Here is a 27,477-nt window from a genome sequence, read left to right as displayed (position 1 = left end):
GTTTGACTACTTTGATTTGGGCTGTGCCTAAACAAATTGTAACCACACACTCATTGCAAAACTACAAAGCTTACAAAGCTGGCACAGGTTGACTACTTCAGGGTCATCATGAGTTGTAAGCATATATATCTTGACTGTGCAGTCAGAAGGGTCCAATATGAACGCTTTATTTGCCTTTTGGGTGATTTGATAAAGAGACAAAGATTTCATTATTGAGAGATGATGATGATGGTATTTCTGAAGATTTCCATTTTTGTCAGCGGTAAAAGTAGTTTACCGCTGACAAAAGATACTGCATAGCCAAAGTACACTGGAAAATCTATTGTAAAGTTATCTAAGTATGATCATTAATATAAACAGTATTAAAAAATAAAGCACCAATTCATAAAAGGTGCACATAGCCCTTCACGATTTCTGCACTACTTATACTACTAATGCTTATGCTATGCCAAGCTTTTTAATATAAAGTCCTATTTATTTATTTATTTATTTATTACTGTTACAGCTTTTTCATTTTATTTTTTTTATCATGGATAATTAATAGTTCCAGTAATAATTGGTTTGTAAAAGAAAAACATATTTTTTTCTGCCACTTCAATAATGAGACTTATATTTGCATTATTTTATCTTACTGGTTGGTTTAATTTGATTAAAAAACAAACAAACAAACATTTTATTATTATTCATATTGAAGTTATTCCATAAAGGCCGTGAAGCAGACGAGCAGAAGTCGAGAGTGGCGTGGAAATAAACCGACAGAGTAGCCTACTTAGACTACACCACTGATTTCCTTTACTGTTAAACAGCACTGAGGGAAACAGGGGGTTAAGTTTTCCTCTCTTCCGTTTATCCCTCATAATGGGATGTGCCACCGAGTCGCTGTGCTGGTCTGAGCCACAGCAGGTCAACATATTCAGCGCAAGAGGCGGCGCATCATGGGCCGAGCCTGTTCGCAGTGAAATGAGTCGAGGACTGCGCGCTGCGGAGTGCGTTTCATTTCACTCTGCTCCGGCTGACCGCCTCGCACACTGATATGGCGACACGTGGGTTTCTGTGGGCGCGAGGACCCACCGGCCACAGTCTGGATTAACTGGTGGTCTCGCGCGGGACTTGGCGATGCGTTCGTTAAAGGAAACAAATTCCGCAGATATCCGGAAAACGCATCCATGCGCCACGGCCGCTCCGCATCCCGATGTGCTCGTGACGATACAAAGCCTGGCTTCAAGGAGCTTTCATGGCACGTCGGCGTGGGTGCGTTCACGCGGTTGTTTTGCTCTTCTTTGCGCGTGAGGCTTCGGAGCGCAGCTGTGCAATGAGACTATCGGGAATTATCAAGTAGACTTAATTGATACATAATCCGACAATATGGCTGATCAGAGCAACATCCAATCCGCCGCATCCAAGAGTATCCGGCCCTTTAAATCCAGCGAGGAATACCTGTATGCCATGAAGGAGGATCTGGCTGAATGGCTTAACACCCTGTATGATCTGGATATCACTGCGGACACCTTTATGGAAGGGCTGGCGACGGGCTGTGTCCTCTGTCGGCACGCCAACAACGTGAACCGCGCCGCGCACGAGTTTCAGCTGGAGTATCCCGAAGCTGCACAGGCAATGAAGCTGCCATCTAAAGATGTCGGCTTCCAGTTTCGCAATGTTGTCCCCGGCTCGTTTGTAGCGCGGGACAACGTGTCCAACTTCATCACCTGGTGCAGGCAGGAGCTCTGGATCAAAGACGTCCTCATGTTCGAGACCAACGACTTGGTGGAGAAATGCAACGAGAAGAATTTCGTTCTGTGTCTCCTTGAGGTGGCGCGACGTGGGTCCAAGTTCGGTATGCTGGCCCCCATGCTGATCCAGCTGGAGGAAGAGATCGAAGAGGAGATCCGGGACCAGGAGAGCCTGCGGATCGATGAAGGGGAGCCAGCTAAGCAGAGCTCGCCCAGCAGGTGTTTCAGCCGGAAGGAAAGCAGTAAGAGTGTGGAGGATGAAGAGGAGCCAGATCCAGAGCCCTTCATCTGGCAGCAGAAGAGAGTTTTATGTGACATGCGAAATCTGGATGAACTGGTGAGTTTAACAAATGAAAACCCAAAATGTGTCATAACTGCTTTATGAGGAAGGTTAAGTGCAGCCTAATGATCCCTCTGCTCAATTCCCACGCTGTTCAGTCTTAAGTGTGGAAGTGGATTTGCAGGAAAGCTTTATTCCTATTACCGGTATAAATGTATAATAGAGGTTTTCCATCACGTGGCCTCGGTCTACAGCAAATATCAACCGGTCTGTTTTGACTGGTGCTAAAACAGCGTCTAACAGCTCACAGAAGACCCATTTTCTCCCACAGTAAAACACAAAAATGTGCCAAAAGTGAAATACTTGCTCTGAAAGTACCATGTCAGTGATATAAAGAACACAGGAGCCTGATAGATCACCTGTGGGGGGGGGGTGCGTGCAAACATCTGGGTTTGTTTTAAGACGTGCTGTTAAATTCCTTCAATTCTGGAGGGCCTGTGTGCCTTGCCCTCTCCTACAGGAAAGCGTTGAAAAGTCACAGGTCAAATCGGCTGCATTCTTCTGGAAATACCGGTCCTGCATCTCAAGAAATTCCCTGAGACTTAGTATTACTTCTTTCTTTCATTTAGCTTGACATCAACACAATATCACAAGCTTCCTGATTATGTGGCATTTCTGTATCTGCTCAATCAAGATGCCGGGAATGTCCCTCTGGGCAGTTTTGCTTCTGAAACACTCTCTCTTCTCTGCAGTCAAACCATTAACTCTTGTCATTCATTGTGCTGAACTGGTTGACCTTTGACAGAGCATGCTGCACATGAACATGTGATGGAGGCAAAGATCTTACCAGCGCAAAGCTAATGAGCACAGCCCAGCACAACGCACGCTTGTTAGGTTGTGAGTAGGGGGTAGCTGTAATATTGTCATGTTGATGTCTGTCTTTGACACCAAAAATGTGAGGGACACCAGAGAGGGAGGAGGGGAGACAGTCAGCAGCCACACTCATGCAGAGCCATTTTTAGTGTGTGACCTCCAAAGAACAAGAGAGCACGTGGAGGAAGATGTGCGCTGTCCTTATCCCTCGCTCATATGACTGAGGGTTATACAAGCGAGCTACATTTTTGGGAGAGAATCATCACAGGAAAGTTACAGATGCTCATCCCCATTTTTCCGTTTTGCCGTGTTTTACACTGACAGCATCCCTCGGCTGTGATCGAGACACAGATTTGACTGTTTTTGACTGGTTTAGGGATGGAATTATCTGTTATCATCTGTGTGATGAATAAACTCTCCATCCTCTTAAAAAAATTGATCAGGGCACTTAGACCACAGGCTGCAACATTAAAATAGTACACTATCATCAAGCATGTTGTATATTGTCTGCTGAGTTGTATTTAGTAACAGATCCTGTCTAATTACATCAGCTGTTGGTGGCAGACTATGTGTAATATATATTTCCACTGAATACCTCTTTATTTCCTGCACTCTGACACAGGGTCTTTACCAGGAAATAAAACCCACATTATCATCTACATAGTTTGATCAATATCTGCTACCCAGTTCTAGCTGCAAGGCTCAAGACCTCTTCTCCCTCTATAAGCACAGTCACAAGTTTATCCACCAGGATACTTTTGTATTTACAAGAGATGAATCTAAATTCACATTGACTTAATTTTGTTTCTACATTACAAATAAATAAATACATAATTTATCAACCTCTCCACAAACCGCTTTCCTATGCATACCCAGTAGCATTATTGATAAAATATCATCAATTAATTATCAGCCTCTTATGTCATGAAAGATCCTGGTAATGTGAGCGTTCAGCGTCCATTTAGCTTCTATGTATTCTTATAGAAAATATTATTAATGTGAGGTAGTGGAAGGAGCTAATACCCACGCACAATCACTGATTAAAGTCAGGATATCATCTTTTCATGTTTACCCGTAATACTTTCAATTAAAAGCAGGAAATTGGAGCTGCGCTTTATATCTATGAAGAAATGTTTATTGTAAGGCAGCTTCACATGAGACTGGGATACAGGATATTTATTTATTGTTCAATTATGAAAGAATAGATCACACTTTCATATAAAGTCTCTGAGCTAAGAAACAGAGAAATACCCTGCCACAGTACCACACAGTGTTGGTGTGGATGACTCTCTGTGTCTGTGATGGAGCACGTCTCTCGCCCAGTATCAGTTGGCATAGGCTCAAATTATACGGTCCTGTGGGATAAGCAGTTAAGAAAAAGTATGCATGTATGGATGTTCTTCAACACATTGTTTAGTGGTTAGTCAATCAACTTAATCCTATTACTGAGACAAAGCAAGTGTGGTGGTAATAGGATTACATGTCGTTATTCTAATTAGTTAAAGTATACAGACAGGCCACGATAACTCAAACTACAGCTCCCTCTGTGGCTCTTCAGCAATCACAGAAGTGTCACAGAAGTTGTAATTTGTCCCTGACTACTTGGCTTATGCAAGAATAAAGTGACTCAGTAAACAAATGACTCGCAGTGCAGACAGTTGATGTGTCACATCAACTACATGCTCTATACAATAGGCATAAGCTGTTGACATTCCTGGTTTCAACACACCCTCTCCAACAGAGTCTGCCACTAATCTGTCAATGTTAAGGTTCCGGCTGATGCTCCAGTGCTCCACTTTGATGTTGGGGAAGTAACTGACTAAGACTTCTGAGTGCAATAAATGTTCCTCCTCTCAGTCCCAAAGATGTTCAGACAGCAGCTGGCTCACACAGATGAGCTGAATATACCCACACGTACTGTTTATCCTTTGCATTAGGGGCTTTTCTGTCCTATCATCATCATACAGGGATTATGAAAAAGACATTGATTGGCTGAGGCAAAAAAAACCCCAAAACACACATTGTACCCTCACAGATATCATTTAGTCTCTTTTCCAGGTCTCTGTGCTTTTTTCTTATTTATTTTATTTAATGTTTTTTTTTAACCAGGTAGTCTCTTGAGATTAACATTTCCTTTTTCAGGAGAGACCTGGTCAAGTAGGCACACCATCACAGCGTTACAACTTAAACATCGAAAATTACATAAAAGAAGATAAAACAAGTCAGAGTCAAAACAATACAAATTCAAGGTCCAGGTTCTGAGTAGCAGTTACACACTTCAGCTACAGAAGTCTTTATGAGAGCTCTGAATTCTTCCAGGGAGACGAAAGCATTCGGCTTTAATGCGCTCTGACCAAGATGCAAAATAGCCAAGTAGAGCACCACAAATCATAGCAGCTGTTTGAAGATGTTGAGGGTTTACACAGATATAAAAGGAAGCTGTACATAAAAATATAACAGTGAAGTTGTCTCTTTAAAACTAGCGAAGGCCAAGAAACCAGATTATAAAGTACACAGCGACAACAAATTTGATATGACACTTAAAAAAAGCTGCGAGTCTAGACAATGAAACGTAAGCAGCGTGCAGATGCCACCATAATCAACGACATTTAAGAATGTCACCTGTAGAAGTTTTTTTTTGCCAACTGATAAATTAAAATTGTCCAGATTTTAATAATAAAAACCCAATCTAACCTTCTACTTTTCACAAAGTGCCCAATATGCACTTTAAAGGAAAGTCTGTCATCCAACCAAATGCCTAAATATTTATAGGATGACAGTCTTTCAGTAAAATCTCCTCCCAGGTGTTTTTCATACGCGAGTATTTGCATGTCTGAATAGTAAAATATGCTTGTTGTAGCTATACAAACTGCAATCTGTTGATTCCAAATCATTACAAATTATGGATGCTAACATGCATTGTTTACGCTACCTAAGCAGTTGCACATTGATTGAGCTTAGAAACAAAAGATTTTTTCCATTCACTCCACATCTTTGCTTCTTTTTGCTTACTCATATAAACTGGTTCATTTCTTTTCACACCCCGGGCTTCAACATTCAGTCTTCGTTCAGTTTTTACACTGAGCCCTCGCAACCCATCCCCCCACATCTGTCCCTACTGGAGATGATGAAGCAAAGAGTGGATCCGTATGTCTCATTGGGTGCATGGAAGGAGGAAATGAATAGCTACTGTTGGCAGTGAGGTAATCAAAGGCTGACATCTTGATCTTTGGATGGAAACATCAGCAGGGCAAAGGGGGAGGGTGATAAAGACATAACGTGTGTGTTATGACTACATGCATGGACACTGCTCCGTTAACCTTATGGTCTCATTCGTGCATTCGCGGTATACAAGGGGGGGGGGGCATGATAGAAAATGTGCCTAGAGTGACTTCACTGTACACTCCGTTAAACCTGACTAGAATGGATGTGGCTCTGGGAGGGAGAGCTACAGTAGAGAGGGTGAAATGGAAAAGTAGGTCATGCTTTGCATCGGGTCACACTCAGATGCTTTGCCGAGAGAGCGAAACACCCTTCACTCTTTCTCCTTTCTTTGCTGAGTGGACTTTGCTTTTAAAGGGGTGCGCTGTTATCAGAGGTTATTTGGCACAGTAATACTTGCCGCCATCTCGTTTCTCATCGCTATTTTCCAGACAGCCCGGTGCACATGGAACAGCTGAGTCCTCAGTTTTGCATAATGCCCACTTTATGTCTTTATTGTTGTACTTGATGCTATCAGCTGATCGTTTGCATGTTTATCGCTTAACTGGGTGTCCGTCTGATCTGCCTCTTTCTGTCTGTATGAACAGTGATTCGCTGGTTATTTTCTGCACCCGCCTGCAGCCTCTACAAGCTGGTCTCAGGTGGGGATTAAACATAAATTCCTCTAACCTTGCCTGCCACAAGGAGAGCGCTGAGTGTTGTTGATCTTCATCGAGACAAACCAGCAAATCAGCCCAACCTTGGCCGGATAATTCATTTTCATGCACTGAATGATGATATTGCTCTTTGACTGGAGCAGCTGAATAATGGTGTTATTGCTCTTAGATCACATGATGCCCATCAGACTCTTATATTGCTTCAGCCTAAGTGGGTGCTTGTCATGTGGCCAAAAAAAAGGCATTGATTTACAGAGCACGATTTCCTTAAAGCAGTAAATGATAGCTATCCTGTAGCAGGTATGATTACACTTTCACCTCTGGGCAAACATACAGTACAGTATAAAACAGCAAAAAACATCTACTGAGATCTTAGGAGCTCACCAATTAAAACATTATATGTTAAGCACATATTTCCAGTTCTGTTTCATAAAGATTAACAAACAAATCCACCATGTTTATGAGGTGGAAATGCTTTTAACCAGGGCACTAAGCTAAGCCAACTAGCTGCTGCCTATAGTTTTGCATGCTTACTTTCCCACTTTGTTCCAGAGTTGTTGTTTTAATGCTGCTTTTGACAGAATACAGTACTGTATGAAACTTTAATGTTGTGCTACCAGGAAGCCAAACTTCTAACACTGACCTATAAATAGTTAAAGCATAAAAACTTAAATGATGAACCAGTGTTGTGTCTACACATAACAGACAACTTAGCAAAGAACTAAGAACTTTGAAATGGTATCTTTAGACACGTTGATACTGGCACGCTAAAGTACCGTATGCCAATCTGATTTAAGTCCGGACTTTGACTACGATGCACCACCACACTGCCACGACCGTGTTTGACTGTTAGTATGAAGTTCTTTTTAAACAGATGTTTTAAACCAAATTTAAGGAAACACAAACCTTCTAAAAAAAACCTTTGGTCTTGTCAGTCTACAGAATATTTTTTGTGGGGATTACTTTTTCACACAGGGCCTGACAGGTTATGATAACCTTTTCCCCTCAATAAATGAAATTGTTCTAAAAATATCATTTATCTTTGTCTAATTGTAAAATGAAACACAGAAATCTGACAAATACGCAAGGAAATAAGAAATCGTGGCACTGCAGGTCAGAGATAAAAAACACTCCTAATTGTAGGCGAGCTTATCAGCAATCAGACCTCAGTGGTGCCGCACTTCCAGTCCCATCCCCTAAGTTCCTCCCCGGATGCAAGTGTCCACTCTGCGGTACCGCCCTGCGTCATTATCAGTTATTTTCCACAAGGAAGATAAGTGATGTACAACTCAAGACTGAGAAATAAATAAACAAACACATCAGTAAACGAGTAAGTTAAAAACATAGTAAATACTAGACAATAAACAAAGAAATTAGTAGAAGAGCAAGACTGTTTTTGTGAGCCTGAGATGGAACGAAAATTACATGTAGATTTATGATATTTTCCAACATAATAGTGCTTCTAATGGTAACAGATGTAACGGAGGAGCAGTAGAAAATACAAATGTTTCTGAGTGGGTTTAAAGGTTTTGCTAGAATGTGTTGCATTTATTTACCCTCACGGCAAAACGGTATTAAAGCCTGTGTGTGTATATGCACTTTCCCTCAACAGCACAGCAGACTGCTGCCTTCAGAATGATTGTAAATGTGTTTATTCCTTTTCTCCTCCCCATGTAAGGGCATTAGGTGACCTATCTGACCCCAGGGCACTCATCCAACTGTTTTTCCATTTCTTCTCTCTGCTGGTTAGGCTAGGCTCTTACTCCAGGAGACTAACTGTGTCTGAACACTCTTTTAGTTCATTCCCCTGGGCTACAGGTCCAACATAATTAGAAAACATAATTATCATTCATTTAGCCATTCATCACCTCCCTCCACCCCCGTGTTGTTTTAACGAGATCGTTTGTGCGAAAGCTGTTCCCAGTTTATGAGAAAGCGTGGTTGTCCACGGACAAGTCATTTATACAGGCTGTCGGGGCAGCGGTTTAATAGGTGGATAAGGTTTGAAGCGCTTGCTTATGGGTGGTGAAGCAATAACCCTTCAAGTTCCAAAAAATCTCCCTTACACAGCAGGAGCCTCTTGTGGCCTAGTTTTCTTGTCTCTTATCTGACGGCATGCTTGTTTCATCCCGGGAAGCTTCCAGGCTTCGGGGCATGCAGATAAGCTAAGAGAAGAGTCTTGTTCTGTCATTTGGAAACATCACCTCGGAGCCACATGCTCTTTTATTAACGCTTTTGTATCACCGAGGGCTCAAAAGTCGAAATCTAGAAACGCCCTGTAGAAAGAAATTCCTGGGAAGTGAGTTGTAATGTTCACTTTTTATTGTTGGAATTTAGCAATGAGTATCCGTCCCTTTATACTCATAAAAGGGGCCACTTACAGGAGCCAGCACACCTATGTTTGGTGAAATGTGTGGCCATACGTGGGTGTTGACTCATGAAGGGAGCAGACCATTATTCAAATGGATCTGAGAGTACATCTGAATAAAACCCTGAGCCACAAAACCAGAAAGAAAAAAAATCAAACCTGGTGTTTGTGTGTTTGCATAACAACCACTGGCTTCAAACCATACAGCAACAAATAGTAGAAAAAAAACTGGAAACCCTGGACATTCCTTTGTGATGATGACATTTTGTTCAGATGCAAAGTCAAGTCTCAGCGTTGCACACTTGTCTTTATTTGAAATCAGCACAGAATATGCACAGAAAACAAAACCGAGACATCTTTAACTCCTCCGCTCCCATTTCCTCTGTTCATCCTTTTCTATGAGTTGGCCTTGCAGTGTTTGCAGGTCAGGAAGGAAAGGACTGAGGACACTGTTGACTCATACTGCGCAGATAGGACAAGATCTGTGCTGTGGGATTGTTAAAAAGAACACGTGATCTTAATGTTAAATTCCTCAGAGAAACAAATACAGCTTTTCAGTTCAAAGGAAGCATCACAAAACCTTCTTGAAAATATTCTTTTTTGTCTTCTTGCAAAACCATCTCTGCATTCCTATCTTAAGATAGATGCAGGAGATTTCCAGTATTGGGGCATGCTGTGAATTGTTCCCTCATCTTCCTTTTTTTTCTCTCTCTTCCTTCTCAAACATCTGCAGCTCTCGCTGGAAGCGTCTCTCGTGAGACCAGCAGGCATCCATAATTTCTCCCCCAATTCTTCCCCAGTGTTCCAGCTCCACTTCCGCATGTTTCCCGCGTGACCCCATCTCTCGCCTCCCTTTTCATCTCACCCCCACCCCCCACCATATGCAGTGCATGCCTGTGTCCGTGCGTGTTTTAGTTTCAGTTTATCTGTCATTGTTGACACAGCGAAGACATGGGAAGTGCAAGTATTTCACAGCAAAGAATCCACTGACTAAATACTTTAAATGCAAGGGCTGCTCTTTGAATGGGTTACTATTAAAAAACACTTCAAATGTACATCCTGCTCAGTGCTCAATGTGACACGTTAAGAGGAAAACCTAATCTGAACAGGACCAAGGGAGAGAGACTTTACTATGGCTGCGGTGAAAAAAAAAGAAGGGAAACTGTATGGTCAGAAAGGGAAGGGTAATGCTATGTGTGCGTCTGTTGCCATAGCAGTCTTTCCATTAACACACAGACTAGGGTTTTTCCAGATAGGCCTAGTCCACCTACTGACAGAATGAAAGAGTGGGTGACTGGGCGGACAAAAGAGAAGCAGCAAGCAGCTGTAGAAATGTAAGCAAAACCAAAAAAAAAAGAAGATAAATATAGGTCTGGTCAGGCAGTGCACGGGCTAAAAATAGAGGCTGATCTACAACAAAGCAGACGAGAGAAGTAAGAAGAAGTAAAGGAGCCTCGATACAAACAGGTGAGAGGCAGAACAGAGGCGCAGGTGAGATGTGAGGCTTAGCTCTGAGGCCTCCCTCTTTAATTAGCACGGGATAGAAGAAGGGTGCTATTTCAAGAAAATAACAAGGTGACACCTTAATCCTCTGAATACACCATACCGGTTATGCGGTAGGTAGAGCGAGCACACACACACATACACAAACAAGCAATATCCCTTGAGCCCTGCGGATAGCATGAAAGGTGCAGTAAACAGCTAAAGCGGAGAAGCTACAATCAGGTATTTGATCAGATTAATATCTACATGCATCCCTCCCCTTGTTTTTACACCTATGAAGCAGTTATTCATCCTTCATCCTGCTTCTGTGCTCTCCTCGGTCCACTTTGCAGCTTTACTTTCTCTCCCTGCTGCGCGACAAGTGCGCACACGCCTTTGTCTGACGGAGACGCCAAGAAAAACATCAAAGTTGTCCAATCCAGCAAGAGCGGCAGGCCTGCGCAACAAAGCGAGCGATCTCACTCCACCCTGCAGTTGTGTCTGACTCTGCTTGCCTAATAAGCACCCGTAACCACAGCAAGGGCACCGGCTCTGACTCTCTCGATTCAAACCCCATCTGGCAGCACCGGCCTGCTGACATCATCGCCACTAGTCTGGTTTCCGTGCTCTTTTCTTCCCTCTAGTTGATGATGTCACAGAGACAAACACGGTCATGTAAAAAGCCAAGAGAGCCAGAAAGGGAGAGTATTAATTTGCACATCCAGTGTGTATTTTGTGTTTGTGTTTTTCTTGGTTTTTTTGTGACATTTAGCGGTGAACTTAATGACCAAATGTTCTGAAAAGACGAGGTGAGAAAAGGCTTTTATTGTGGTGAGACAGCGGGGCGCGGTGCTTGATCACCCAGTGGGGGGGTTGGAGAGAATATTTTGGCAGGAAGATGACACACACACACTCCAACACACTCGTCTACTTAGGAAGACTGCTCATTTCTCATAACGTAAAACAGAGGCTTTGTGCTTTTGACACATAACACTCACATTCAGCAGCGCGTTGGTCATTGTTGCAAGTTTGTGACTAATCATGATGTCATGTTGGTAAAAACAGGAAAGGATCATTATCAGCTTCCTCTTAGGTATCCAACATCATGTGTGGCTCATCTGAATGTTAAAAATGCTTTGTTTTTGCTGCTGTAGCTCACCTGGCCTGGGTTTGATCATGCCCCGCAGTTGCTCCCTGGTGTCCTGTTGAATAAATGTTAAAGTGCCCAAAGAATAAATAATCTAAAATCTAAAAAAAATCCTTTGTTTTTGTCCTTTACAGGTTCGGGAGATTTTGGGGCAGTGTTCCTGTCCAGCTCAGTTTCCTATGATCAAGGTGTCAGAGGGGAAGTACAAAGTGGGGGACTCCAGCGCACTGATCTTTATCAGAGTAAGTCATCGCCAAGATAAACCCTAGCATCATCAGATATTTGTCACTGTGATACACATCTTTGTATGCTTTCATTTTACTTATTGTTGTGTAAGAATACCCACATTACTAGTTTTGTCATGAGAATGTAAAAAATGTTGAGAGGGCACTTTTGAAAGTCAAAAACATCACAAGTACTCAAACCTAATGACTTACTACTCCTTTTACCTTTATGTTAATTTAATGTTTGTTAGACAGTTGTTCATTTGAATGCCATTTTATTAAAAACACACTTAGGCAAACAAAAACTACTGTGATCAACCAAGTTTTACATAATTGTGCACAGATCCTGTCCTACAAAGGATTGCCCTCAACATTTCTGCTCTTCCCAGGAGCTTATCTCAGAATTCTGGGGTCTGTACATAAGCAGCCTCTGTGGGCCCCCTTCCTGTCCCCATCCATCCTTTCCTATCTCTTTGTTTTGCCTTTTTTAAACACATAAATAAGCCGACGACTGTCCACAACAGTTTGGGTAGCCATTGATCCTTTAGTATATAACATTTAATAAAAAAACGCTCGCCACCTGTCGTTTCTTAGCATGCTGTATTCATCTTCTTGCTCACTGATGCATAGATATAAGAATGGAGTTTATAGGACTGATATTAACTACTTAACCTGCTTACAGCACAGTCCTGTTTTGAACCTTAGAGATCAGACCAGATCACCACATCACACCAGAAAAACTGTAAATAGTATAATTACCTTAATAATCCTTAATTATTATTAAGGATTAATACCTTAATTATTATTATTAAAAATAATGATGAAAATTTCAGTGAGCATCCAAACTTTATTTGTGCTCACATTCAGCAGCCAACTATAACACTATAATTACAGTAGCTTAGCTAAGTAGGCCTAACAGAAGTATGTAAGAATCCATTAGATTAAATTAGGTTTATGATATGTGCAGTGACATGACATATAATAGCTGGAGATGCCATATATTGCAGTCTAATGGTCATTTGGACATGTAGGCCACTGGCTGATTTAGTAATGTTTGAAAACATTCAGAAAGGTGTACACAGGTATGTTGGTGTTTAGCAAAAGCTAAGTAAATGCCTCCATCGGCATACGAGTGAATCTGATTTAATATCTGTCTCCTAATATTTCTGGAACCATCACTTTTGTTATAGAAATGGTCTGATTCAGGTTTGTGGTGTAAAGAATGAAAAACTCCGTGAAGGGAATAATATGCAGCAGTTAAATGGGTTAAGGGTTGGAGTTTCTCCTGGGATGTTTGGATTTCTCTGTGAAACGAAATGTCAGCGCCTACATGTCTGTGCCCCTGCTAGTGGGAGGAGCTTATAACATAGGGGTAAGCTGCAGGGAAGAATAGTATATATTCATATTTGTTTCAGCTGACAATACGACCACATACTATAGAGATGTGGGACAAATTAAAAGAAAAACCTGAACCCTGGACCTCTAACATTCGGAGAGCTCTGTTCTGCTGGGGAGGGCAAGACAGCAACGTCATCAAAAGACATAACGAGGGCGCAAACTTTTGGAAGAATGGCGCTGCTCCTGTTTCTCCTGTGCTATAGATTTGGAGAAATAATGCAAGTGATGCATTGAAGCTGTTCATGTAGCATGCATGTGATGGTCCAACATCTTACTAAGTCACCTGTTGGCTTTTCCTTTATTTTGTCACATGTGCGTGTATATTTGGCACATAGCACAGCGGGCATACAGCAATTACATGGAGCCTTATGGTAGCACCATATGGGATCATTTGTTGGTTCATGAAGAGCAAGATAATATCCCAGCAGAAATCCCTCAGCTGTTTGGCTGAATTAAACTGGAACAGTACTATGATTTCTCTCTCTCTCTCTCTCTTGAGTGTTTATGAACTGCCTTCATCTGGCCCACTCCCAGGATTGTACTTTTTCCATCCAGACACAAATAGAGGTTTAGGTCACTTCCTGAGTTTTCCTTATCTTGGCTGTAGCCTGTTTCTCTTGGACTGTTGGTCTCGTTTTCAGTTCAAAAGCTGCCACTAAACCCACACCAGGCCTCAGAGGACAGTGCAGGAAGGTCGTCTGATACCAAAGATTGATTTGGTGTCACTTACCTAACATGTACCACAGCCTGATAATGGACTCTTTGAACGGCTTTCCGGGTTTGCTGTAGGCGTGCCTGACTGCTCTAATGCCAGTATTTATTTTTTTTCACTTTTAGAACCACCACTTGGCCCACACTAGGAGATGTAATGTAAAATATATGATTACATTTTTGGTAAAATTATCTTTGTTTAAGAAATTGAGAATTTTTTTTATACATATTGAGTTATAGATAAAAAAAAAAAAAACATCTTTCAAATGTGTTGTGTGTAATGTGTCCTTAATTTAGAGACTGTGAGGTTTGTAGTTGCTTTCCCACATACAGGTTAGGCCAGTCCTACACCAAAAGGAAAAATCAATGCAGATCCGGGACTACAAAACTGAGCTGTTGTGTTTAAAAATGGGTTGACTCGTCAGTGTTTTACAAGGCTCTTCTCAGTGTTGTAATTGTGCTCTGTGGGCATTCTCCTTGGCCTAGAAAAAAAGCCAACACCGTCAACTTATATAATGAAATGTGACACATGTTTGAAAAACAAATTGTGTGATGTACGTTAGTCATTGTGACAGCCAGGAGTAACGCACCGATCGCACACTCAGAAACACCCACATACAGCTACACCTCACTCATCCGGTTTACACATTCAACAACATCCGTAAAACGGCTCCAGCTCTCAGTTTGACAGGACAGTTACGGAGAAGACAAACGGAGGGCAGCTTTATGGAAGACAAGACGGCACCAGTCCATTCCTGGAACAAGGGGGAATGAGGCGTGGTTGTACCATGGGGGTGTTTCTGGGTTTATTTACATGTCTGCAGCAATCAGAGCTCCCTGGCTGCTACAATAAGCAAGCTTCCATTTCCAGATATGTGGACTCAGCATCAATAATCAATTTTCCAGCATTTTTGTTTGAAGATTTAAATTTTTATATAGCATTTTTCAAAAATATCATTTCCAACCTTTTTCAATCCCTGCAGCTCTGGTAGATATGAAGGATAAATGGGTTCATTAGTCTTCATGTGAAGACACAAAAAACACTTTGTGATTACATTCAGCTAACCATAACCATCAGTTGTGGGTAGGACACTCTCCTTTCTACCATTTCTGCATAGCTGTTGGCCTAGTATTGAAACCATTCATCCACGTGTCACTGGGAAAAGGACCCAAGTCCAGGACATGGAAGCAAAAAGCATTTATTCACTGACAAAGAATCTGAAAATCTGTGAGGTCCAAAAAGGTAATCCAAAACAGGTGCACCAGAAGGAATGCTATGGAGAAGTCATGGAGTACATACAAATGCAGTGTTACAGATTAATCAGCCACGGCTTTACCCTTTGCTTCTGAATCTCCAACATTAACATTTTGTCATTAGTTGCGTGGGTCAGTATACACATATATGCAATTAATTAGTGGTTATAAAGGAGGAAACTGCCATTAGAGGCTATTACTAATACACTGTCAGATTATAAATGTGAGTTTAATGGCATTTTAACAGAGGAATCTATAGACATTATTTGACTGGTGATAAGACACGGATGCAAAACAAGCAGACACAGGTGACAGTAATGAGATCGAGGCAAAAACATGAAGTGAGAGCTGAACGAGACAAATGAGAAAACTAACATTCAGATTAAAAAAGGAAATAACCAAAAGATAGAAGTAACAATGAAATACGATGAGTAGCACTAAACGTGATGGCAGACACATGCAAAAGGCTCGGGAAGAAACGAATAAAAACTAAAGAATGGCAGTTTTATTTATATTGTGCATTTCATTACAAGCAAACTAAATATGCTTAACACAAAAGAACCCAAGTGTAGGCCTGTGTAGTTAACAAGATTTTTAGTCTGTTTTTAACTGTATACACAGATGTAACTGATCTCAGGTCAGCAGTCAGCTTGTTCCGAAACCATAACCTCGGTAAACAGAAGCACCGTCGCTACACTTACGTTTAATTCTAGGAAGAGTTAAAAGATCTGCCCCTGATCACCTGAGAGGTCTGACTGACTAATGAATGACAGGGAGCGTGACATGAGCACTTTCAGTAACTGCTGACGTTTATTATGTCTGAGTACGGTTTATCCTTTATGTTATTTAAAAATAATTCAAATATTTATCTGTGCTTTTATCTAATAATATCATCGGTGCACTTTTTTGATTTCTGCCTTCTGCTCATCCGTTAGTTAAGTCGCTTTTTTTAAAAAAATGTTGTCAGATTGCTAAAATTGTAATTTTCAAATGTAATTTGAGGGTTTTTTCGGATTAGTTGAGCTGTAATAGCACCCGATGTCTACTGCATGAGTATTCCCTGGAGTATCCCTGGGTTAAGTCATTGATGTAGTCTAACCTTTTTATTCAACTCTTTCAAAAAACTTATAGTGGGATATAAAATTGAATCACCATGTTGAAGTTATTAAATTCATGCTTCTGAAAACCTTTATTGATTTTTAGCTTGTTTGAAATAATTAATAATTCATGGGATGAAAACTGAAATTTTATCCTCAAAATAAGGGATGTCAAACTTAAGGCCTGGGGGCCAGAATCAACCCGGTAAAGAGTCCAATCTGGCCCACTGGATGGCTTTGTAAAATGCAAAGCAGGACAAACTTAACTTATAGATTTCTGTAACTTTAAACATTTAGGTCTTACAATATATGGCTGAAGAGTCTTGCCAGTTTCATTTCTGTAGACTGACAGAAAGGGGAGATCAAAGTGGAGTGTAGTAAATGTAGCAAATTCGATGTGAAATGAGTTTGACATCCTTGCTCGACATGCTTTTATTAGCCACTGAGAACAGTTAAAAAAAGTCACTGTCGTCTCAAAATATTAGACCTCCCCCTCCTCAAAATAGATAAAAATACACACAGTAACCTTCCCCTTTATTGACTCCACATAATTCGAATGCAGTCCTTGAGATGGTGTGTGACGTGTTTTATAAGCAGTTTAATCAGCATAAGCATGTGTTCGCCTGTTGCAGCAGCCATTTAAAGTAACATTTAAATTTGAGAATGGGCTTTGTGTGTTCATGAGTGTGCTTTGAGCCTTTTACTTGTCAGATTGGCTGTGTGCATGCTGCTCCGCCTTCCCCCTGACGCCTATCTGGGGATGACAGAGATTACACATATGCTCAAGCAGCTACAAGTGCACCCAACACGCTTCCCTTATTCTTCTGATGGGAGGAAACGGGCAGTCGCCTTGAAAGCCAACAGACCCCTATTCAGCTGGCGAGGCTGTAAGAAGAATCTCGGGCTGAAAACAGGGAATGAAGTCCTAAAAGCGAGTGAGCAAGCCAGCCGTATGAACACGGGGGGCTCAATAAAGCATCTTTGTCCTTGAGGGAGGTTGCTCCCTAGTGGGAGGCGATACATTCACAACAGATGAAATGAAGCATGAGCTCAATTTTTTAAGTCACCAGCATGATTTAAGAAGACGCTGGTTTATCACGCCCCCGCAATGATGACAAGAAGTCTCTGTTCACTGTTGCCATAGAAACAGGGATTGGGTCTCTCTACTGGTGATACCCCTCCGTTGGTTGGGAAATCTGGCAGCTGAGCGCTCTTTTAAAGTGGAACATGGTCCCTAAACATCTATTCAGCCTCAGTTGACTCCTCAGCAGTTCTGCGGCATTCCTTTTTAAAGGGGAAATGCGTAATAACCTTACTGAATATGGAAACGAGACAAAGAGAAGTGAAATGAAAAGAACTATGTGATGCTGTAGTTTGTGCATTTGCGCAAAATGTGTAATCTCTGTAATCATGTTTCAGCATCTCACATGATAAAATGGGGATTATCCTAAACACACAGTACCTTTCTCTTGTTAGGAGACGACAGTGAAGTTGCTTTGTGCAGAGCCTGTAAATTAATACAGCACAAATAGCATTTTTAGACCCCTAGTAATTTTCTTTGTAGTCATTATACTGCAGTACAAATTGAAATTTATCGCATGAGGCTTTTAATATCTGGTGCCATCATGAGAGCTTGTGCAGTTTTCAAAGTAAAATCAGCAAGATGCTTTTATTGGGATGTTTTTTATAAAAGACAGAAAGTTTCTCATCTCAGAATAGGAGGTAATGTACAGTAAAGAAAATTATTACTTTGAGTTATTGCAGCTAAAGGTCGCTCTACAAGCTGTTGAACCATGGGAAGTAGTTAGTTTTACACAGGATTGCGTGGAGTCCCATAAAAACTTTGTTCACATGACTGTATCAGTTTAACAAACAAGAATGTATTATGCTTAAGAAAATAACACCCAGTTTTAAAAGTTGGTAAAAAAAAAAAAAGGGGAATAAAAGTTTCACTGTTCAAAAAATTTATATAAAGAAAGGAACAAGAAAGAGAAAAAGGGAGAGAATATATAGCAGAGATATTATTGTAAATTAAAAACAAGTCAAAATTTTCTTCTGCAGAATTTCCAGGAACAGTCTGTCCCTCGCTTTTTTCAACCTTCTACCTTTTTGATCTTTTTTTTGGTAACTGTTAATACTGCAGTGATGAATATGATGATATATTAAGAACATTGCGCAACCCTGCTTTTCACTGCTGGCTCACGATGGCCTCGCAGCATCACAGAAAGCATAAACCTGTTACTGACATAAGGCCAAAGCATTGGAGAATAAGCAGTTTATGCTTCCACGTCTGATAGAGATAAGCAGATCAGCTGTTTTTATGGATTTGATGTAGTAGCGGAGCAAGGCCAATGAAATGACTTGTAGTGGATTGGCGGGGATTGTGCTGGGGAGAAGGTGGCGTCAGACTTCGTCGCACATGTCTGTGCCCTCTCTCTGACCAGGGACACGGAGATGCGATGCTGTGCAACGTGTGATTTGGTGGAAATAAACTCTGTGCCGGCTTGCACAGATTCGCCATTATGACTTTGCCCTCTGTGGCCTCAAAGACAGGGTTACAGCCTTCAAAACATGTGGCTGGCAGACTGTGTTACACAACACAAGGTAGGGGGATGCATCCACGGGGCTGTCACATCAAGCTAGCAGTGTTGCTTCGGTGAAGGCAGCTTCTGCCTGGAGGGAGTGAGACTGATCCTATGGAAGTGTGCACCTCATAGAGGGGAGGAAGGGACATATCCACCAACCCCCTCTGTGTTATGGCTCTCCTGGCCCCCTCTTCTCATTGCCCCTCTCCCTGATAACTGAAGTCTCAGCAGAGGGGGACAGCAGGGGTGAGTTATTTCCATGCAAATTCACCCTGCTACCCCCTGAAAACACGGGGAAGACAGCTGAGAGGCATGAGCGAGAAGCGGCCAGAGCACACTTCGAGCTCTTTGTTATGCTACCGTACTTTGTTTAATTGTGGGTTGGCATAGTAATGAATACCCCTCATAATGGCAGCAGCTGGGGGTGATGCTGGAGAAAGAGGAGTTGTGGGGAAAGGAGAGATGGGGACACATGCAGGGGCACATCTAGAGGTTATGTAATACTAAGGGCCAGCCAGGCAGCCTTCAGCAAGCTGCCCTGTTTGTGGAATATGTTTACTCGTGTGTGTGTTGGCGCAGTTTACTCAAAGGTTTAGCAATTTTTTTAATGTATGAATATGCATGTCCATGTTTTTTCTCTATTGACGTCTCTTTTTTTTCCTATTTTTCCGCTACAGGTCCTTCGTACCCATGTGATGGTGCGTGTCGGAGGGGGCTGGGACACATTAGAGCACTATTTGGACAAGCATGACCCGTGCCGTTGTGCTGCTTTCGGTGAGGTCATTTCCTATTCTCCACTAGCCCCTTAGAAAACACATTTATTGTCATGGCTCGGGTTACATAAATCATGATACATTACAGATTATGATTCACATCTGATTTGCTGTGTTCCGACTACGGCAGACATTGTGGATCATTGAAAAACTGTATTTGTCATTCAAGCCCTGCGGATATAAAACCATGATATAAGAAATTCTAAATTTCGTCTTTGCATCTATCAGATTTTTACTGTTTGACTTATTTTTTGAATAGTTATGTCACCCATCAACAGTCAGTCTGTGTCATACCGAACCTCGAGGCTCTGACTTTTTAATAACTCGTCTGCTACATGATCCAACAACACATCTGTACAGCAACTTTGAACTTTTTTGCTACTTTAATTAGGACACGTTCATGCCTAAAACTCTGAGAGAGTATACATCCTGATCTAAAGTAAGAGGCCATGCTGAAGATAATAGAGTTATAAGCTGTTCTAAGTGTTTTACATGACAAATCATTGTCTGATTGGCTAGTTCGACTAGTGAGTCCATCTTTGTGGGCAGCAGCTGCTGTAATTTATCTGCTAATAAAGAGCTAGATGCCACAGTAGTGTATTTCTTGACCACTTGATGTCTTTTATCCTTGTACAGGCTGTCTGCCAATGTTGGTTAGAAGTCTTTCCAAACCACTTGTTGACAATCTGTCTCCACAGCCCACCGCTACCATCAGGCTAAAGCTAGTGGCCAAGGTCAGGGAGCCCAGAGCAAGTCCTCGAGCGCCCACTCCTCCCGCTCCACCAGCCCGGGTCCACACTGGCGAAATGATGGCATCGCACCCTATAAACCTTCTGACAGGCGGTCCCTGGAGCCCCACTCTGCTCAGTGTGCCTCGTCATCTTCCTCTGCACGACCAGGCCGACCTCAGAACTCTTTAGAGCTCGACTCTGGCGCAGCACGTAGTCTTCTCCCAAAGCCGCCAAGAGATCGCTCAGAGCCCCGCCACTTTAATCCTCTCAGGTGAGTGCGTGTGTGTGTCTACCCAAGTGTGCAGGCAAGTGTGTGGGTAAGTGTGATACGATGATAAGAAATGAATCTGCTATGGGTAGCCTGGGAGAAATACTCATTTTTGTGACCTGTGATTTTGTGTCTGTTGACAGGCACACACACACACAGACACACACACATGCACACACAAAGAGTGGCATACACACAACAAATACACCAGAAAGCCCCAGATTAGAGCAGAGCAGATTTCTCTAATCTCAGGTGACATTGCCCTGATAAATCTGTAACACACAGCCACCCTACAGCACCTCCTTGTGGCTGCAAGGTAGAGATTATAATGTTTAATCAGCTCTCTTAAGGACTTGTCAATTCCCTTTCATTTTACTAATTCGATTTCTAATCATCTATCATGGATTCGATACTGAGGGAACTGTTGCTTCAGCTTTTTTTTTTTTTTTTTACATATAAAGGCAAACAGATGATCCGTAAAGTCAGTGTCAAATATAACCACAAACTTCTGAAGCGCCCTATCAGAGAAAGGGTGGTAATACTGAGATCTTTATCAATGGCGTTTATTATATGGATATAGAGACAATAGATAAAATAAAGTCTTCTAAGTCTTCTAAGTCTAAAATCCATGAAGCTGGAAAAATGTTCCACATACCTCTGAATATGTCAGAGTGTGTGGGTGCCTTTGTTTAACATAATTACGATCTGAATGGTGGTTTACTTTGGCTCTAAGCCAATATCCAGCTCATTTCTGTTATGAGCGATAGCTCAGACCAGACGTCAAGGCAGCAGCTCATTTCAATTAACTCTGTGTGTGTGGAGAGTCCACTTTCAAAGATAAAGACTAATCTGACAACTATCCCTCGACAACTGGTCAGCTAAGTGGAGAAGTAGGTCAACAGGTGGGCTCCATGCAGATAAATTAGTAAGCCTGAATATAGTTTCTGAAGGAAAACCACAAAAGTCAAGCATGACGCCCAAAAGTCTCTCTAAATCAGTAATTAAAAGTCATCACAAAGGAACACAGTGGGCTGTTGTGCTGAAATGGTCTTATAGGCTTTTTAAGTTGTAATAAATAATGTGTCTGCTTTCTTTTCATGCTGCTTTTATTTTTTAAGTGAAAATTCAAGTTATGCTCAGTAAAACATGCAAATACACTTTATTAATATTATTTAAGAAACAGACTGAGTGCTGTATAGAAAATGTAAGAATGCCTGAAATCTTCCATCAAACAAATATCAAAGCCTTTGCTAGGTCTTTAAATAACCAGCAGTATGCTGTTGATCAATACTCATGGGATCTATTTAAGTTTCTCCTTCCCGTAATGTGAACTTTGAGCTGATTAAACAGTTAAACCCGATGGTCCTGCTGGTGCGTGACAGTGGAGTGTGTTCTGGTCAGGAAAGCGCAGTGGTGTGTGTTGGGCTAGAAAAACTATGAGACCTCTAATCCTGCCCCCACTTGTTCTCATCTTTGCTGTAATCCCTCTGGCTGTCACTGCCCACTGTTCCAAGAAACACATGAGCCTGAGGTCGGACACGCTGTCTGTGTGCACCAACGGCAGGTTGGAAATACTCAAAAATCCCTGCATATTACACATTATAGGTCACATGCTGGTACAAAGGAATATGGTGACTCCGAAAATCTGGGGGTGTCTTGGGGGTTGTATACTACCACAGGCGTGTAGACTGTACCGCCTGTGGATATGAACACAAACTCAATAAGAAAATATTACTTTTATAGATGTGGTAGGTATTATAAATATAAATGAATCTGTTTCTTGCTTATGTTCCAGGAACAAGGAGACGATTACACCACTAACAAGACGTCTGTCTGGTGACAGTGACTCCTCTACGGCCTCCTCTAAGGGAGGAGGAGGAGGAGGCGGGGGGCGCCAGTCTCTTGGGGGTGCTTCACGGCGCTCGGGTGAAGAAGTAGTACTGCTTGTCAATCGTAAAGAGGGGAAACATATGATCGAGAGGCCTGTAGCCGGAAGTCAGAGCCCATCCCTGCGTCCCTCACTCCCTCGTGCACGCAGCCAGTCACGGGAACGCTCTGCACTCACACCGATACTCAAACCCAACCCACCTCAAGATTCCTCTGAAGGAGTACGGCTGCCTCGAACAGAAAGGGGCCGCTCTCTTGGAAACGAGGGCCCAAGGAGGCTTCTTGGTCCACGGTCCCACAGCCAGAGTAAGTTGACCAGCCGTACTCGGTCCAGTGATGCCAGCCCAGGACCCGCTCTCTCCTACAGAGATCCTCAGCCTCCACCTTCAGAGAGACGAGAAGATCTTCGGGCCAAACAACTGCCCCCATCCTCTCCGAGAATGGCTGCTGGGTTTTCCAAAAGGCAATCGTCCTCATGCTCTAACTCACCTATTAAAGGGGTCCAGAGTAACAATAGCAGTAGTCCCAGCAAGAAGACCATAACTACTCCTAGGCCTCCTGCCCCTCGCTCACCCTCCGTAGGAAAAGGCAGATTGTTACCACCTGTGACATCAGGGGGGCGACGTTCACCACACTCATCTCCTCGCAACTCTCATCATCATGCCGCTCGCTCCTCTCGGACCTCACAGGGCTCCCGCTCTGCTGGGAGAGGCCACCATAAGAACGCATCCGGTCTGGAATGCCAGGAACCCGAGGAGGAAGGGCTGGGCTTTGGCTTCCCGTTGCTGCCAGCGCTAGACCCCCAGAGGGAGCATGATCTTTATCGCAGCTTTGAGGCCGAGTATCTTGCCAATACACAGCAGGCTAGAGCAGTGTCTAATAAAGCTCCTGGTGGAATCACCTTGCAGCGAGCTGGGATGCATCCGGCAGCAGTACTCACTGATCTTAATGTCAATGACTCTGCCTATTCCTCTTCCAACTCATCCACCTCCTCCTTGAATGTGGGGGCCAAGATGGGAACTCTTCCTGACCTCAGGGAATCCAAGAGAACTAACCCTCGTCACTTCCCACTGGAGGACTCCTTAAATTTACTTTCTGGACACAATTTTGGGGGACCACACAACTTTAGTCAAGGAGAGCCTGAACACTGGGGGGAGTGTGGAGGGGGTCACAAGAAGCTCCCAGCTATCTCCAGCTCCATGGAAGAGAGAGAAATCACTTCTTCCTTGACTGGCCTTCAAGACACAGAGTCAGATAGTTTGATGAATGACATTTCCTCGCAACCTGCTTTTCAATGTGGGAATATGAATGGAGAACATGGATGTTCTCCTCCTGAAGGGGGGATGATAGATCAACAGGGTCCTCTTGGCTGGAGCACACAGCCTGAAGGAGATGTTCCACTGGAAAATCACCAGCCAGACTTACCTTATGACATGGAAAATGGTGACGGGAGTGTTGACCTCCCAGCCTCTGAGGATTGTCCATCATCTCTTCCCCTTCCCCTCTCTGAGGACTGCTCCTTCCAGGATTCCTCAAGTGAAAACTCTTCCATGTGCTTCAGCTTGAGCGAATCCCGCTCCGAGTCACCTCCACCAAATTTGCCCTTGACTAATGGGGACGCTGATGGAGAAATGCTGGAGGCTAAGAAAGGGCCAAAGAGAGCAAACAGGCTTGACCCAATCCCTAAGCACAAACTGGGGACCCGATTCAGGCCCCGCACTGACAACAGGCCCGAAAACGGCCCCTCGCGCATACCCACCCCCGTCAGCTACAGAGACCTGCAGGCGAACAACACTCTTTCCCCCTGCCACACCCCACCGCTGTCTCCTCAGAGCTCCCATCCTACCAGTCGCCAAGCCACATGCAAGGGCCTGCACCAGGCCTTCGCTGATATGATCCATCCTCATCCTCGTTCCTCAGCCATGGGCAACAAAGACTGCGCCTACCCTACACAGTCAGGCAGCGTGGACACTGAAGCTTGGATGTAGCACAAAACGAAACTGTGGGTAGTACACGGGAGGGGGGTTGTTGTCATGAATTTTAACTACTGTGTTTAAAAAAGAGAAAAACAAAAAAACCCAACAAGATAAAAATGGGCTACGGACAGACTGTTTTCACTGCATGTCAAACGCTCCTTTTTTTCTCCATTTAGGTTCTCCCCTGAATAACTGCAGGGCTTCACATTGCTTTTTTGCACTCAAGCCAAATTATTTATTACCAAAGGAATGGTCTTTAAGTTACTGTAATTTTTAATTTTAATGTGTGCATGGGGATGCTTTTGCCAATCTTTTTTTTTATTTATAAGTCACTAGTGAAATTCTCACGGTTGATACACAGAAATAGAAACCGAGAGCATATGTGCTGCCATGTGCCTCACCAAGGGGGCATGGTAAAGTGCCAGGGGTTGATGTAAACACTAGTCCTTGAGTCATGCAGACTGGCTCCCTCTTGTGGTTTGCCATAGCACTTCTGCTTGCCTTATAGTGAAAATACTGGCATGATGACTGTGATGTTTTCAGTCTGTCCACATTCATATATGACTCACTATACTCACATTACAATATTCAGTAACATAGACTAAGGTACACTCATCTCTGGCTCTATGAACATTATGCGCACTACCAGTTTCTGTACAGTTGTTTCATGTTATTATTTAACAATGTCAGCTTTTCATAATAATAAGCTGTTCTAGACAAGATAGATGCTTTTTGTTTGAATGCTTAATGTCTCACCGGTTTTTAAGATTATGTTTAATGCAGTAAAATTTTAAAAAGTTTAATTTAAATGCATTGAGTGTACAACAAAAATATGAGGAGCATGGGGGAAGGTTATATTATTTTATATAGTTGTCACTGACATTTGAAATGTTGAGTTCCTCCTCTGACCAAACTGTACTCTGGAATTAAATGCTAAAGAGAATGAATGTGTAAATACATGCTGAGAGTGGGTATTTTGTAAAGACAAGGCTTGGAATATACAGTCTAATGTACATATTCACTGTATTCAGTGCTGTGCAGCCTTAGCTATGCAATACTGGTGTTGAAAATGCCTTGAAAATTCCCTTTGCCTTAAACAATTTTTCACAGGTTAATTTTTTTTGAATGTTTTTAGCTAAACATCACTAAAATCTGTTAGGTAACACTACATTGCCATCTTTAACTGTTTCTAATAATTGGACAGTTTGGGTGTGAATGTGAAGGAGAAAAAAAACATTACCAGCCAGTTTCATTTATAAGTTATACCTGAGGTGGATGTGCAAATAATGAAAACCATATATATGATGTATTTCTTCTGAATACCCTCGGTTGTTTATCGCCTATTTAACAGATGGATTTCAATAATATGCCGCAATTTATGGTGACATCTAGTGGCAAAAAAAAGAGAGAAATGTTTTATTCAGTGGTAGAAAATGTTGTCTTGATATGATACTGAAATGTCCTGGTGCTGATTAGAGCCAATAATGGTCTGGTATGACATGGTATGGTTTGATAGATGAAGACTGACTGGCTTTAACTCGAGTGTCTGCATGTGTGCAGGGGTGCATGAATAATGGATACTGTAACTGGAAACTGAGTCTACTTTGTGAAGCTCTCACACAATCGTCATCAATATAACAAGCCAGACTCCAGCTACAGAGCCTGCATTACTAGCTTTTTTGGTATTTTGCATGTGTTGAAGGGTGTAAAGTTGGAAAGCGGTTGTACTGTTTAGTGGGCTGCAGAAACCATAGAATCTCAAGAGCTTCTGAATTTGAGTGAAGGAAAAACTGATATTAATATTTGATGATTGTTTTCCACACAATGTGGAGGCAAAGAAAAGAAAATGTTGATAAAATTGTTTTTGCTGGACACTAACAGAGCATGGCCTGGGAATGGAGAGTGTGTATATCTTTATGTACATACTGTATGGGAATATGTACAGATTTGAAGTAAAGAGGGAAGTAGTGCTGGTCTAATTTATTTATTTATGAAATCAGCTTTCATGGGCTCACATGACATCTGTTTCTCAAGTTCGAGACAACAGACAGAATCAGTGGAAATGTTGTTAGTTAAAAATGAGAGTGATTTGAAGGCAAAGTGAACTTATTTATATGGTGTCCCATCTCTTAAAGATACAGTAATTTTATCATGTGTTGACTCCTCACTGCTACAAATGATTCATGATGTATCAGTATTGTTAGAGCGACATTGATTGCAATATGTAGCCGGTGGGCAGTTTAGCGTGTATAAACACATTACACATGTACTCTTAATTCTTTTTATTTTACATTTGTTTTGGCTTGTTCGAACACCGATTTGGTGTTTTAAATGTACAGGCTAACTGAGCCATGACTTCTACGATCTTAAAACGATTGATTGTCCTAATCCGCTCTTTCTGCCTACAGAGGATTTTATGAAATGTTCATAAACATTTGGATTTTGCCCCAATCAGCAAAATCCGAATGTTTGTGATCAGATGCCATTTTCACTAAAACTTTGGTTAAATGTACAGATTGCTTGACATTGTGGAATTTGTGTGTATGAAATAGCAATACTACAATGTTTCACTTTTTTTTTCCTGAATTTGAAAATGCTGTCAAATTGTTCTTGTAATAAATCTTTTGCTCTGAAGTTTATGATGATGCTCTGGCCATTTTTTCATGTGTAGCTTTTGGCACAGCAGTGACTGGATTTTCTGTGCTACAGTGCATGTCAGAGAAAAGCAAAGAAGTGCTTCTGTTATTCATCATGCACAGTGTTACTCACTATATTTTTATACATAATAAATAATTTGTTGCATAAGTAAGACACG

The 27,477-nt window shown here is 42.1% G+C and overlaps 1 protein-coding gene across 1 annotated transcript; it reads left to right on the top strand.

The window, feature by feature from the left end:
• The first annotated feature begins 719 nt into the window (after positions 1-719).
• On the top strand, positions 720-27,301 carry gas2l1 (growth arrest-specific 2 like 1). Its single transcript, XM_082553843.1, has 5 exons — positions 720-2,067; positions 11,893-12,000; positions 19,705-19,801; positions 20,499-20,802; positions 22,595-27,301. The coding sequence occupies exons 1-5, from the start codon at positions 1,366-1,368 to the stop codon at positions 24,672-24,674; spliced, it is 3,291 nt and encodes a 1,096-aa protein (XP_082409969.1). The 5' UTR covers positions 720-1,365; the 3' UTR covers positions 24,675-27,301.
• Positions 27,302-27,477: the final 176 nt, after the last annotated feature.

The sequence above is a fragment of the Aulonocara stuartgranti genome, assembly GCF_965226115.1.
Source record: "Aulonocara stuartgranti genome assembly, chromosome: 12".
Taxonomy (NCBI): Eukaryota; Metazoa; Chordata; class Actinopteri; order Cichliformes; family Cichlidae; genus Aulonocara; species Aulonocara stuartgranti.
Note: the sequence above shows the minus strand (reverse complement) of the source record. Positions and strands in the feature narration are given on the sequence as shown.